This window comes from Dama dama, chromosome 11, assembly GCF_033118175.1.
Source record: "Dama dama isolate Ldn47 chromosome 11, ASM3311817v1, whole genome shotgun sequence".
NCBI classification, from domain to species: Eukaryota; Metazoa; Chordata; class Mammalia; order Artiodactyla; family Cervidae; genus Dama; species Dama dama.
In genome coordinates, this window is record NC_083691.1 from 34,923,086 (window position 1) to 34,937,347 (window position 14,262).

General features: G+C 39.2%; 1 protein-coding gene across 2 annotated transcripts in view; it reads left to right on the plus strand.

Moving 5' to 3' along the window:
* The window catches only part of CLIP4 (CAP-Gly domain containing linker protein family member 4), a 63,510-nt gene extending 50,562 nt beyond the window's left edge, over positions 1-12,948 (plus strand). For both annotated transcript variants that reach the window (XM_061155089.1, XM_061155088.1), the window contains exons 15-16: positions 4,195-4,267; positions 7,165-12,948. In XM_061155089.1, the coding sequence (XP_061011072.1) occupies positions 4,195-4,267; positions 7,165-7,486 (395 nt within the window). In that variant the 3' untranslated portion in view covers positions 7,487-12,948. The remainder of the gene's footprint in view (positions 1-4,194; positions 4,268-7,164) is intronic.
* The last annotated feature ends 1,314 nt before the right edge of the window (positions 12,949-14,262 follow it).

Genomic DNA, 14,262 nt, shown 5'->3' on the forward strand with positions numbered 1-14,262 from the left:
TAGTTGTGGTACATGGGCCTAGTTGCTCCGTAACATGTGGCAACTTCCCAGACCAGGGACTAAACCCATGTTTCCTGCATTGGCAGGCTGATTCTTTACCACCAAGCCACCAGGGAAGCCCCAGACTTTTTCGTTATTATGATATTTGTTGTGGTGGATCAGCAATCAGTAATTTTTGATGTTACTGTTGTAATTTTTTTGAGGCATGGTGAACCTCATTCATATAAAATGGCAAAGCTGATCAATAAATCAACAAAGGTCCATCTAGTCAAAGCTATGGTTTTCCCAGTAGTCATGAATGGATGTGAGAGTTGTACCATAAAGAAAGCTGAGTGCCAAAGAACTGATGCTTTTAAACTGTGGTGTTGGAGAAAACTCTTGAGAGTCCCTTGGACAGCAAGAAGATCCAATCAGTCCATCATAAAGGAAATCAGTCCTGAATATTCATTGGAAGGACGGATGCTGAAGCTGAAACTCCAATACTTTGGCCACCTGATGTGAAGAACTGACTCATTTGAAAAGACCCTGATGCTGGGAAAGACTGAAGGTGAGAGGAGAAGGGGACGACAGAGGATGAGGTGGCTGGATGGCATCACCGACTCAATGGACATGGGTTTGAGTAAACTCCAGGAGTTGGTGATGGACAGGGAAGTCTGGTGTGCTGCAGTCAATGGGGTCCCAAAGAGTCAGATAAGACTGAGCGACTGAACTGAACTGAATCGATAAATGTGTATGTTCTGACTTGCTCCACAACTGGCTGTTACTCCATCTCGTTCCCCCTCCTTGGGCCTCCCCATCCCCTGAAAACCAACGGTATTGAAAGTAGGACAACAAAGAACCCTACGATGGCCTCTGAGGATTCAAGGGAAAGGAAAAGTCTCATGTCTCCCACTTTAATTCAAAAGTTGCAAATGATTACAGTTAGTGGGGAAGGCACATCAAAAGCAGAGATAGGTCAAAAGCTGGCCTTTTGTACCAATGGTTAGCCATGTTGTGACTGCAGAGAAAAACTTCTTGAAGGAAACTAAAAGTGCTACTTCGGTAAGCACACAGATGGTAAGAAACAACCTTATTGCTGATGCAGAGAGAGGTTTAATGGCCTGGAGAGAAGATCAAAGCAGCCACAACATTCCCTGAAGCCAAAACCTAATCCAGAGCAAGGCCCTAACTCTTCAATTCTGTGAAGGCCGTGAGAGGTGGGGAAGCTGCAGAAGAAAAGGTTTGAAGTCAGAAGAGGTTTGTTTATGAGGTCTCAGGAAAGAAGCCATCTCCATAAGATCAAAGCATAAAGTGAAACAGCAAGTGCTGATGTAGAAGCTGAAGCAAGTTATCCAGAAGATCTGGCTAGCTCATGAATGAAAGTGGCTCCACTAAACAGTGGGTTTTCAATGTAGACATGGGTACGTGTGTGTGCTCAGTCGTGTCCAACTCTTTGCAACCCCATGGGCTGAGACCACCAGGCTCCTCTGTCCATGGGATTTTTCCAGGGAAGAATACTGGAGTGGATTGCCATTTCCTCCTCCAGGGGACCTTTCCGACCCAGGGATCAAACCCATGTCTCCTGCATTGGCAGGTGGATTCTTTACCACTGAGCTACCTGGGAATCCCTCAATGTAGATGATACAGTCTTGTATTGGAGAAGATGTCATCTAGGACTTTCACAGCTAGAGAGGAGAAGTCAATGTGAGGCTTCAAAGAAGGGGTAGCCTTTAAAAAAAAAAAAAGATTGATTTGGCTGCATCAGGTCTTAATTGTGGCATGTGGGCTCTTTAGTTGTGGTATGAGAACTCTTAGTTGTGGCGTGTGGGATCTAGTTCCCTGACCAGGCATCAAACCAGCGCCCCCTGCATTGGAGGCTCAAAGTCTTAGCCACTGGACCATCAGGGAAGTCTAGGCTGACTTTCCTGTTAGTAGCTAATGCAGTGGGTAACTTTGTTGAAGTCAGTGCTCATTTACCATTCTGAAAATCCTAGGGCCCTTAAGAATTATGTTAAATCTACTCTGCCTATGCTCTATAAATGGCACAATAAAGCCTGGAGGACAGCACATCTATTTATAACATGGCTTACTGAATATTTTAAGCTCACTGTTAAGGCCTACTGCTCAGAAGAAAAGATTCCTTTCAAAATATTACTGCTCATTGACAATGCACTTGGTCACCCAAGAGCTTTGATGGACATGTACAATAAAATTAATGTTTTCATGCCTGCTAACACAACATCCATTCTGTAGCCTGTGAGTCAAGGAGTCATTTTGAGACTTCCAACTCTTAGTATTTAATAAATTCTTTTCATAAAGCTATGGCTACCAGAGATAGTGATTCTTCTCTTAGATCTGGGCAAAGTTCATTGAAAACCTTCTGGAAAGGATTCACCACTTTAGGTGTCATTAAAAATATTCATGATTCATGGGAGGAGGTTCACATATCAACATTAATGGAAATTTGGCAGTTGATTGCAGCCCTTATGAATGACTTTGAGGGGTCATAACTTTGGTGGAGGGAGTAACTGGAGATGTGGTAGAAATAGCAGGAGAGCTAGAAGTGGAGCCTGAAGGTGTGACTGAATTGCTGCAGCCTCATAATAAAATTTGAACAGGTGAGGTATTGCTTCTTATGGATGAACAGAGAAAGTGGCTTGTGAGGGGGAATCTACTCCTGGTGAAGATACTGTGAAGATTGTTGAAATGACGATAAAGGATTTCAAACAGTACATAAACTCAGTTGATGCAGCAGCAGCAGGGTTTGAGTGGATTGACTCCAATTTTGAAAGAAGTTCTGCTGTGGGTAAAATGCTATCAAACAGGTATGCTGCACAGAGAAATCATTTGTGAAAGAGTCAATCGATGTGGCAAGCTTCATTGTTGCCTTATTTTAAGAAATTGCTGTAGCCACCCCAATTTTTAGCAACCTTCACCTTGATCAGTCAACAGGCATCAACATCGAGGCCTTCCACCAGCAAAAAGATTGTGACTCACTGAAAGCTTAGATGATGGATAGCAGTATTTAGCAATAAGGTATTTTTAAATTAAGGTACATGCATTTTTTTTAAGACGTCATGCTATCACACACTTAATAGACTACAGTGTAGTGTAAACCTTTATATATGCTGGGAAACCAAAAAGTCTGTGACTCACTTTGTTGTTTGCTTTATTGTGGTGGTCTGGAACCGAGTCTGCAGTAGCTCTGAGGTACTCCTGTATTTACCACTGCCAGTTGCCTACAAGGCACTGCCAACTTCAGTTTACATTCTCTGCAGTGTTGTTGCCTTTATATTACACAGATAAAATGAACTTGCCTTCTGCACGGTAGGGTTGACACAGGCTGCTTCCCTTTATGTTCATCTGAGTGGTGCTTCATTTTGTTTCTCGTTTACCTTTACACTGAGGATGAGCTGCTCAAGACCCTCACTTTTGTCAGAACCCCATCTTGGCAGGCCCCAGGTTCTCCAGAGGGCAGTCTAGTCCTGGGGTACAGGGTGGTGGGTTGTTTGGGGGAAACTCCTCATGGTTTCTCTTTTTGGTTTTTGGCCTTTTTGGAATTGTGCCACTTGTATGAGCTCAACAGTATTTTTTTTTTTTAAAGATTATTGTTGTTTTAAATTATACTTGTTTCATTCAAGAGATTCATTTAGCACATCTGGTGTGCTGTAACTGCCAGAACTGGAAATCCCGTTCTTTTTAAACACATGTTTTAAAAAATTTACCTTCTGTGAAATCTTCTTCTTCTTTTTTTTAAAGAACTCTGTTATTTGGGGATGCCAAAAACCAGAAGCTCTGAAATTTATTGTTCACAATATATTTAGTAATAGTGTTTTTAAACCATTTTTATCCTATTTTTTTAATGTGATTTATCAAGATTATAATATTTGAGAGTAAAAAGATTCAACTCTCTCAGTGTATAGTCTGATTTTGTTTGGTATTCAGGAAAGTTTACAACAAAAACTTCCAAAAGTAACATCATGATCTTGACTTATTCATGTAGTGCATGGTTTGATGAGAAAGGTAAAACAGCAGTTGTCAAGAAATCTATACTTGTGTTATACTCTACATGCACTTATTTTCTTTTCTATCTGTTTTCAGAGAACCATTTAGTAAAATAGAAGTCTGTAGAAGAAATGATAAAAGATAACTTTTAACAAGAACTGCGAATTTGTGGTTTATTTTTCCTCTTCTGACCTTGACTTTCATATTTAGGTTTTAGGAGAAGTTTCAGTACAACTTCTGCTTCTTCCCAAAAAGAGATTAACAGAAGAAATGCTTTTGCCAAGTGAGTATTAAGAAGATTTAAAAAAACATCTTTCAAGATGAATATGACAGGATTCTGTGAAGGAAGAAAAATAGAATTTTGTATCTTTTACATTGCATGGTAGAATTTTAACACCTAGGAGAAGAGGTGTGATGAGTGTGTCAGTGAGAAGAATTCTTTGTCCCTCCTTTGCAAGCTCGATTAAAAATGTGACCAATGACTAAAGGTAGTATCCTGAATATATCTTCAAAGAGACTTAGTACTATTAATAAAAGTTAGAGGAATTTACATTTTGTGTTATCTTTGAATAGGGTAGATTGATTTTGTACTCTGTTTACTTAATTAGCGAATTGACTTACTATTTTGGGGAGTCCATAAAAGAAATGTCAGACCTATTTGCATAAGGTAATCTTACTATTATTTTAAAAAATATTCCTGCTTCCTCTTGTAGAATATACTGCTCAAAAGGCCTTTATTGTTGTTTCTTTGTAGATAGAATCTCCTTCTCTTTCTCATTTGTATTTATTTCCCCTAGACCCACTTTATTCCCCCTAATAGTTATCTGAAACTTTCAGAAACTTCAAGAAATTTTTTTTGAGGAATATGAGGCTCTTCTAGACTGATTGGGTCAAGAAGTTTTTTATTTTTTTCAATTTTAAATTCTTCCAGTTAATCTATGAACCATGCCCTGGGGGGAAAACATCTAGCTGAGTTAGGGACATGCACTAGTCATGGGGTCCTCAAAGCCACGTGGAATTATAGCCCATGCATTAGAACTTAACAAACAGATGAGCATCAGTCAGCTAGTTTATGTAATCAGCTGGTCTGAAGTTGCTGGGAAGCCTCACAAAGATCTGAGATTTCATGTGAGAACCCTGATGGGGGCTGAGACACTATCAGGTACTATTTAGCAGAGTTGGGTGGGTTTGGTTTTGTTTCTCCCCCTTCCTCAAAACCTTTACCAGTTGTGAGATTTTGAAATTGGTCTCCTCACTTGACTAGCTGAAAGAGTTTAAGGGCAATAACTTTATGCTCCAGTTTGTTGAAGATATTCAAGAGTTCTTAGGCAGAATGGAAGAAATTACTAAGAAGAGACAACCAGGATATAAAGGATTTTGAAGGGGGAAAGGTATCAAAATCAGTATCAAGATGTTGGTGAGTGGAAGAGCATGATACAGAGAAACCAGGGAAGGAGAGAGGAATCTGAACCGTGGGGATGATACAGCAGGTATGGATATGTACAAGATGATGTATTGACATGAGAAGAAAATATCAACACTTTTGTTGGTTTTCCTTGAAAATAAAAATAAAGGAAGCTTTACTCATCCTTCTACAGATTGACACTAGTACCTGTTTTTTTTAAAAAAGCATACTCTTATTGAGGAAATATAATCAATTTAAAATGTAAATTTTGCCATATTATTATCTTTCAACATTTTCTCAATTATTAATACTTATTGCGATTGTGAGCAAGAGCCTGGCCTTTGTCCTTGGATAGCTTGGATCTGAATACCAGCACTCCTCTTTGCCACCTCTCTGACCTTATGCAAATAGTTTAACTCTTTTAATTCCTCACTGGTTTGGGTGAGGTTGGATGAGATAATGTATGTGTTTGGCACACAGTAAGTGCTTAGGAAGTGGTAGATACTGTCACGTGAAATTCAGAGTAATTTCATCAGGTTGCCAAAAATATCACTTTGGGGAGGATGTGTATACATATATATATATATATATATATACACACACACACACATGTATTATGTATTCCTTTGTTAACTTTATCATTATATTTGGACATTCAATGTGGTAAATAATCTTTTTTTCCCATTGCATTTTAAAACTTGGATTTATCAGATGTGGCATAGGACAGGCTTTTTACCTCAGTTTTCCTACCCAGAAAATTAGAGTGCTCTTCCTTTCTCCAGCGTTAATAGGTAGAAGTATGTAGAAATGAGACACAATATGTGATAATGTATTTAAAAATACAGTGAGTGAAATAAAATGGAAAACAAGCAGGAGCCAGATTCTGCTCACAATCAGGCTTATGCAGTTTTGGTAACAGGTTCTTTGTAATCTCTACTGTGTGGCCAGGATGAGGGTTTCTCTTGGTGGAGAGATGGTGAGGATGGTGGGTGGATGGCTTCATGGTGGTGCTTTCTGGATGACTGTTTTGGGAGGTCTCAGGTTATAGAGCAACAAGATCCTGGTCATATTTCTATTTGGGGCAGGTTTCAGGATTAGCTACTTGCAGGGACAGTGGAAGAAGCTCTGGGCGGTGCTGGCACAAGGCCTTGCCTGGGCTGCGTATGTGGGCGCTCAGTAGTTGTGTCATCACGTCTTGTGGGTGGCGGGTGCTTGGAGGCAGTACCTTGTAAGTAATGTTTTGTTGTAGAGGAAAGGAGAGGAATCCTATTCTAGGCAACTAAGATCCTTCCTGATGTTAGTGACAAGGGGGAGTAGCGAACCCTTAAATGTAACTGGAGTTCCTTCATAGAAGGGGTGTGTGTGTGTGTGTGTGTGTGTGTGTGGTTTCCAAAGTTGTGGATTAAGTTTTTAAAAATGGTTTTCATGTAAATAAATATTTGAAAGGTGAACAAAAGGTAATTTTAATTTACCACGCCCAAATACCAGGTTTCATTCTTTTTGCTTCATTAAATAGGTATAAAATGTGTGTGCACATACATAAACTGCTAGTGAAATCTTAAATCCAGATGAGGGTAGCATTAAAATAGCCCAAAGAGAAAAACTTTAAGCAAAAGTATATCCTAATGTTGCTACATAGAATAGAAAAGATCAAGTTGTGAATGCCGAGTGTGCTGTTTCGTGAATGACTTGTGAACCTGGCCGTGGAAGTGAGCATGGCGCATGGCATCCTGCGGCTTCATGCTGAAGCGTTTCCCTCGGTCCCCTGTGCATAGGTCGAAGCCCACCCTGCACCGCAGCTGGAGCAGCAGCATGACGGCCGGCGGCCTGGAGGGTAGCGTGAAGCTGCACGAGGGCTCCCAGGTCCTCCTCACCAGCTCCAATGAGATGGCCACCGTGAGGTACGTGGGCCCCACTGACTTCGCCTCAGGGATCTGGCTGGGCCTGGAGCTTCGAAGCCCCAAAGGAAAGAATGACGGGGCAGTGGGAGACAAACGCTACTTCACCTGCAAGCCCAACCACGGGGTCCTTGTGAGGCCCAGCAGAGTGACCTACCGGGGAATAAACGGGTCCAAGCTGGTGGATGAGAATTGTTGAGTTAGGCTTCTACAGTATTATAATAAATGAGCTTATACACACACACGCACAATATAAAAAGTCCATGATGAATGGTTTACTTCACTTAGCCATTATTTAAAATTTGAAAATACAACTATCTTCATATAGACCATTATAACAATTCAGAGACCCCTTTAAAAAGCTCGAAATATGAACTGTAGGAATATGAACTGTAGGTCTCTTAAAACAATGTAAAAATAAGACTTTTTTTTTTTAAAGCTTTTAAAGCTTTAGACCCAAGAAAATTCTTAAACTTGGGAAAAATGTGCCATGAGGTGACTTACTGATGTTGCTTACTGTGTCTCATTTTTGCACAGAATAGTGGATTTTCCATATACCATCATTGTGAAGGTTTTCACTAGCTTTGGTTAATGTTAAGACGTTCACATGACCTTGTCTGGAGTTTTTCTTTCTTTCTATACCACTGAGGACAAGGCGAGAATAGTAGCTGGATAATATGCTTTTTTATTGTCTTTGGGTTTAGTTATTTGCCCTCCTGGGAATGTCCCACCTACAGATACTTTAGAGCTGTGGGGGTGGATGGGCCCCGGGGGCTCTGGAGCTTAACCTCTCCTGCTGCGGGGTTCTGAAGCTGCTCTTCCTCACCTGGGTCATGAGCTAGCTGGTTACCAGACCCTCCAGCTAGGATGTAGGTCTCCTTATCTGTGGCCTGGGCTCTTTCTGCTGCCCAGCGCGTCATCTCAGATCTTTCTTTTGTGTTGGTGACTGCCTCATCTGGAGGAGCTTAAAAATCCCATAATGAGGTTCATGAATTCAAGTCACAATTGGAACTATTTGCACATATTTAACTTCCTTATTAGACATATCTATAAAACACACACATGCGAAGCACTTTGAAAATAAAACATGATGCACTTTCCTCTTTGTGGAGAATTTGCCATCATTTCCTCTGGGGATGAAAAATATTAAAAAAAAAGTATATTTAAGACAAGAGAGCAAATTAAGATATGTTAAGAAGAATGTAGTAGCTATTCATTTAAATGGTTATGGTTTTTGGTGTTTTGTTTTGTTATTCATAAGATTGGTGTTGCCTTTGCTGTTGCTGCTGGTTTCATGTTTTCGATTGTTGCAGAATTCAGCCTGTTATAAAGCTGCAGAACTATATCATGTTTTTATTTTTCTTTTGAGTACATGTTAACAAAGCTTCATAATAGAGTGATGTAATAATGCAAAACATTTGTGTTGTGGATATGTATTGAAGTTTGTCCTATATGTACAAAGATTTATCTTTTATCATAGATATTCAGACTCTAAACTACCACAGAAATATCAGAACAGTTTGCTTTATAAGATAAAAAGCATCCTTCAAAATGGAGCTTGCTTTGTGCTTTAGAAAGAATACGTTGAACTATTTTGCAATATACTGTTTAAAATCTAAAGTCTGTTGCTTTGCTGCCTTTTTAAAAAAAGTATGAAATTTCAAATATTGCTAGAGCTATTTTCCTGAAATACATTTGCAAAGTAGGGCTGCTTTATAATCAAGGAATATTTTTGATTGAAGAAAGTGACTGTACTATGATTCAAAAGTAAACTTATTTTATTATATAGTTTATTTCTTAAAAACTCTATTTGTATCTTACCATGAAATCCATGACTACACTGAACTTGGGTGTCCATAATTCTTCCTGTTAAATGCAAAACCCTGTAAGTTAGTAACAGTAATGTCAACACTGAATTTATTTTGAGGTTAGAGAACCAATTGTTCTCATATTTAGATTAGGATTATTAAATCCATGTTATGTGTGTGTTTACATATACTATACATAAAAATTAGGTGTTTTCATTTGTGTTTTGCTTCTGTCAGTCAAAGTCCACATCTTGCGCGTTAATAAAAAGGGACGCTGTTTGGTTTGGAGTGGCATGTTGTCACTGACCCTGCCTGCACCTCTCCTTTTCTTGGTACTCACAGTGCATATGCTTTGTGTCTAACCTTTTTCCTCTTACAGTAATGACTTGAATTTGTCCTATACCTATTGAGAGTTTTAAAAAGTGCCATGCTTCTACTCAGCAAATAAAGTTATGTTTTTAGCTACTTTCTTATTACTTTGTTTTGATGGACAGAGAGTCATTTAAGAAAATAATATATTTCTGTGGTTTTCTAAAATAGCTTAATTACCTTTTATACCAGTGGGATTTCATTTATTTAGAGTAGGATAGAAAACTCTGAGTTTATAGATTTAAAATTATATGTTAATAAGTGTCTACCTCCTACTGAAAGGCTTTTGTTTCTATATTTTAAGGTAATTTGGTGGTAGTATGTTTAAGTGCTTTAAACGTGTTCAGATACAGACATTTGCAGAGTCTGAGCTGAGACACTAACCATGGTGAATCCCTCGCACCGTCCTCTCCTGAGCTTCTTAGCCCTCTCATGTGTTATTATTCTCCTTGGCATTTACCACCCTTGGTTATACTCAACTTTGTGCTCATTGAGGGGTGGGTTCTAACTATTTTGTTCATCGCTTCATCCCTAGCACTTGGAATAATACCTGGTACCTAGTACATGCTCAGGAAAGGCTGTTGACTGAACAGAGGCGGTGGAGACCATCGCTGGTTTACAGTAGAGGTGCTGTCTTGCCAGCTTCAGCCAGGTGGGCTGGAGAAGCCAGGCCACGGACAGGTACATTTTGCTGGGTACGGGAGGGCAAGGGACAAGAAAGGTTTGAATCATGGTAGTCCATGATGACCCCAAATAGTGACATGCTGGGTGTCAAGGGTAGAAAAGGGAACAGGAAGGACAGTGTGATCGCCGATTGCCTATCTGTTTTCCCTGGGACCGGCTTTGAGTTTCCGCTGTGCTATGGCGCTCATTCAGAGGATGCAGTAACATGTGTGCTCTAACACAGGGTGGACGGGATCTCAGCCACGTGTGTCCAGCATTTTCATTTCAGAGTTGTATTTTGGACCTACCTATTTAGACTATGTGATGTTATTTAAACCACATTGACCAATGGCTGGAGACCTAATGTGTTAAGAATCATCTTAATTAGGATATAGATCTAGTAATTAACTGTTCACTGGATATTTGTTATCTAAATGATTGACTCAGAGACATATAATATGTTTCATTGCATGACAAGCAAGTAGGAGAATTTATTTTTTATTTATCTTCATGCCCTTTGCTTTACTACACTTATTTATTATACAAACACAGTAGTTAATACAAAACTCACATTATCACATATGATTTTAGTAACTGTTTAGTAATATCCCTTGGTACATAGGCCCTTATTTACAAACAATGTCACATAAGCTGCTTGAATACACAACAGACATTCTTAATGGAGATTGTGTGGGGGCTGAATAAGTTACGTAAGTCGTGTTAAGATTTTATTACAAGCAGAATATGATGCCTTTGCATAGGCAAAAATAATTTTTTTCTAGCAAAATGTTTGCCAGTGCTCCTTTTCACAGGAGGGAGAAAGAAATTTATGTGGAGGAGTTAGAGTGGATGGGCACATTACTGACAGTAATATATTTTCATTATGTGTGGTAGAAATGAAACTCTTTTCTGCTCATAGCCTTTTCCCTTGAGGAGAAAGGCCCGGATTGGGGGTGGGGTGGGGTAGGATCCTTTTTTCTTCTCATTCTTTAAAATATAACAGAATTTTCATGATAAAGCAGCAATAGGTCTGTCATTTTTTAGTTCAAATTGGAAAGTGTGGTCTTGGTGCTGAGGAGGGGCTGGCTATAAGTTCTGAGCTGTGTTAGTGAAGACACTCTAGGTATTTAAATTGAGGCTGTTTAGCTAAAACATAACCTGTCTCCAGTGATCACTGCCATCATTTGACCAGCGATCATGAATATGATTTAATTTCAGCTCTAAAACCCTTCATGAACCTCCAGGTGTCAAGCTCATTGCTCCTGTAGATATTCAGGTCTTCACATGTACACCTTGTATGCCTCTGTTCTCAGAGAAACCAGTCTCAGGACTGGATATTTTGTCAGAGTTGTTTGAATTGGATAAATTAAATTAAATTAAATAGGGAGTCTCAGGAAACTACTTGTGCTGAACTGAATTTGAAGCATTCCTAAAGTTTAGGAAGTTTCAATATCTACATGCTGTGTTCTCTTTGACCTGTGTTGATCTCATAGAAGTTAAGTTCTTTCAGCTCCAGCCTGAGAGAGGCATTACTTGAAGAACGCTTACCTTCATGAAGACCAAATCAATGATTTTTCATGTAACAAATCAAATAAGACTGACATGGAAATGAATCATGTTAAAATTATGTGCACAGGTTCAAGTCATCCTTTTTATTCTTTGTCTAACATGACTTCTGAGATTCAGCTTAAGCCTCAGTCAACAGTGTTGATGATATTGGCTGTTCCTGACAGTTCTCGTTATGAAGGATTGGTGTTGCTATGCAGTATCTTTGGGAGAATATCCTAACGTGGATTTTTTAATGAATTTTAATAGATTACATGTACCTGTTAAAAATGTGATTTTCTCAAGTGATCTTTTCTCTTTCTTGAAGGGACTTGAGCTTAGGGAATTAAGAAATAGCATGAGGTTTCTTGAGGTCTCACTTCACACTCCCTGGTGTGAGACAGAGGGAAATCCAGTCCATGTCCTGCTTTAGTTTGTTTTCTTTTATAAAATGTCACCTGCTGCTTACTGGTTACATTCATGGAGAAAAATAATTTGTCTTTAATCTTACTTCTCTGAGAACTGTGAAATACCACATAAATATTATTGGGGAATAAAGAAAAATATTTAAAAATCTTTTTCTCAACTGTTAGAGACACTAAAATGTAGAAAATTGCCTGCAGTCGTCACAGTCTTCTCTTTTGGTGGGACACTTGAATTGGCTATCTTTTGGGGATTCCCTATTTCTAGATCCACTATAAAGCTATATAATCCAGCACAGGTTTCTAAAAATTGCCCTTCAGTGGCAGTGGGTGTCTCCACAAAGCTGAGAAGAGGGATTCTAACCAGTCCGATGGTGGTTGGGAGAGAGGACTCCAGTTACTATGAATTCCTCATCATAAATGGTTCCACGATGTTTGTTGAGGGAGGCCTGACTCCATGGACACGCCTGGTCTCCAACATGCGGCTCATCTTGGGCTTTGTTACTCTGGGAATGGTCACGGGCAGAAAGTACATGAGATCTGTCATTAAATACTAAGCATGGTGAAAGAGAACCTTCGGGTGATAAGTCACATGATTTTACTTTGCTAATAAGGCTGCCACTGTAGCAAACGTAACAAAAGAGAAATAAGTGGTGTCATGGTGAGTGTGAAGGTCATTAAATAGTCATTTTCATAGTCCTTTGTCAGCTTTGCTTCTTTCAGGAAACCATCCCAGATTAACCTCATTTTGCTATGTTAATGATTTTATGATTTGTTAAAGAGATCTTTGAATAGAACAATAAACAGAGAACTGATGCTAAACTTCTTTCTGGTCTCCTTTTGAATGAAGATTAAATATAATTTTGATCACTGGGATTGTGCACTGAATTAATTGGCTTTGGCTTTGAATGAGTTAAGAGTCTCTCTCTCTCTCTTTCTCTCTCTCTCACACACACACACACACACACACACACACACACTTGTACACACACACCTACCAACTGTGGGCCAGATGTTGGGATTTACCTTACACAGAGGTGAAGTCTTAACAGAATCAGACTTCAGAGCTGGAAGGGGGCCTTTGAGACCAAACTGCTCATGTTTTTAAATGAGAAAGTGAGAATTTAACTTGCCGGAGTCATGTAGGTAGGTAATTGCTGTCTAATACCTATACTCAACTCCTGCACTCGGTCTGCATGCTACTTCTCAAATAATTGATGAGTGCTAAACCATGCAAAATATTACAACCGTGTGAGGTTTTTATCAGTCTGATAATCATCTGTACTGGCAAATACCTCTCACAATGTAAGCGCTCCAGGGAGCACTAATATACTAAGGCTTAGTGGGTTCATTTACTAAGACTGCCTTTCAACTAACACTGGCTGAAAAACTCGCCTGCCCAATGAGGCTTTTAGTGATGGCCGGATAACTAATTTTGAGTAATTGCTTTCAGGGAGGCAGTAGGCCTTAGTAGATGAATGGAGTGGGGTAACTGCTGGAGCACAGGTCAAACAGAGGGATCTGAGGAATAGATAGGGCACAGTGCTGCAGATAGACGTGGTATCTGGGGTTCTCCTGAGGCGAGCCTGGTGGTGCCATCTTTACGTGGAAAGGTGACATGCTCATTTACATTTACTGAACACTGAAGCCTTGTTCCTCCCTCCCCCAATGCTATGTCATATTATTTCCTTACACTGAGCTTTTCAAATGTTTTAAAAGTTATTAACTTAGAGATAAAAATAGCTTTGTGTTTGAGTGGTACATTAAAAATTAAATACACCTACTCATGATACCAAACCAAAACAGAATCTTAATAGAAGCCTTACTATTTGTTCTCAATAATTATCTTTTATTTTAGGGCATCTTGTGGAAAATTATAGGAATTTCTGGTTTTTGTTTTATATGTTCACACAGCAGCACAGGGAACCGTCTGCTGCAGTGAAATTAGCAAAGTCAAGTTGTGTGTTCTTTAGCTAAAGACATTAGCTAAAGACAGATTGACAATGAACTTCATACATTTTATGAATCTTGCCATGGGAAGTCTGTTATTCAGAGTAGTCTAAATTCATAAGCATCATGTTTTAGGTCTACAAAGCTCATGTGAATTTTAATTCTACTATTACTAGAGAAAAATTTGTTAAAATAGCCTGATCACTTAGAATTTTTAG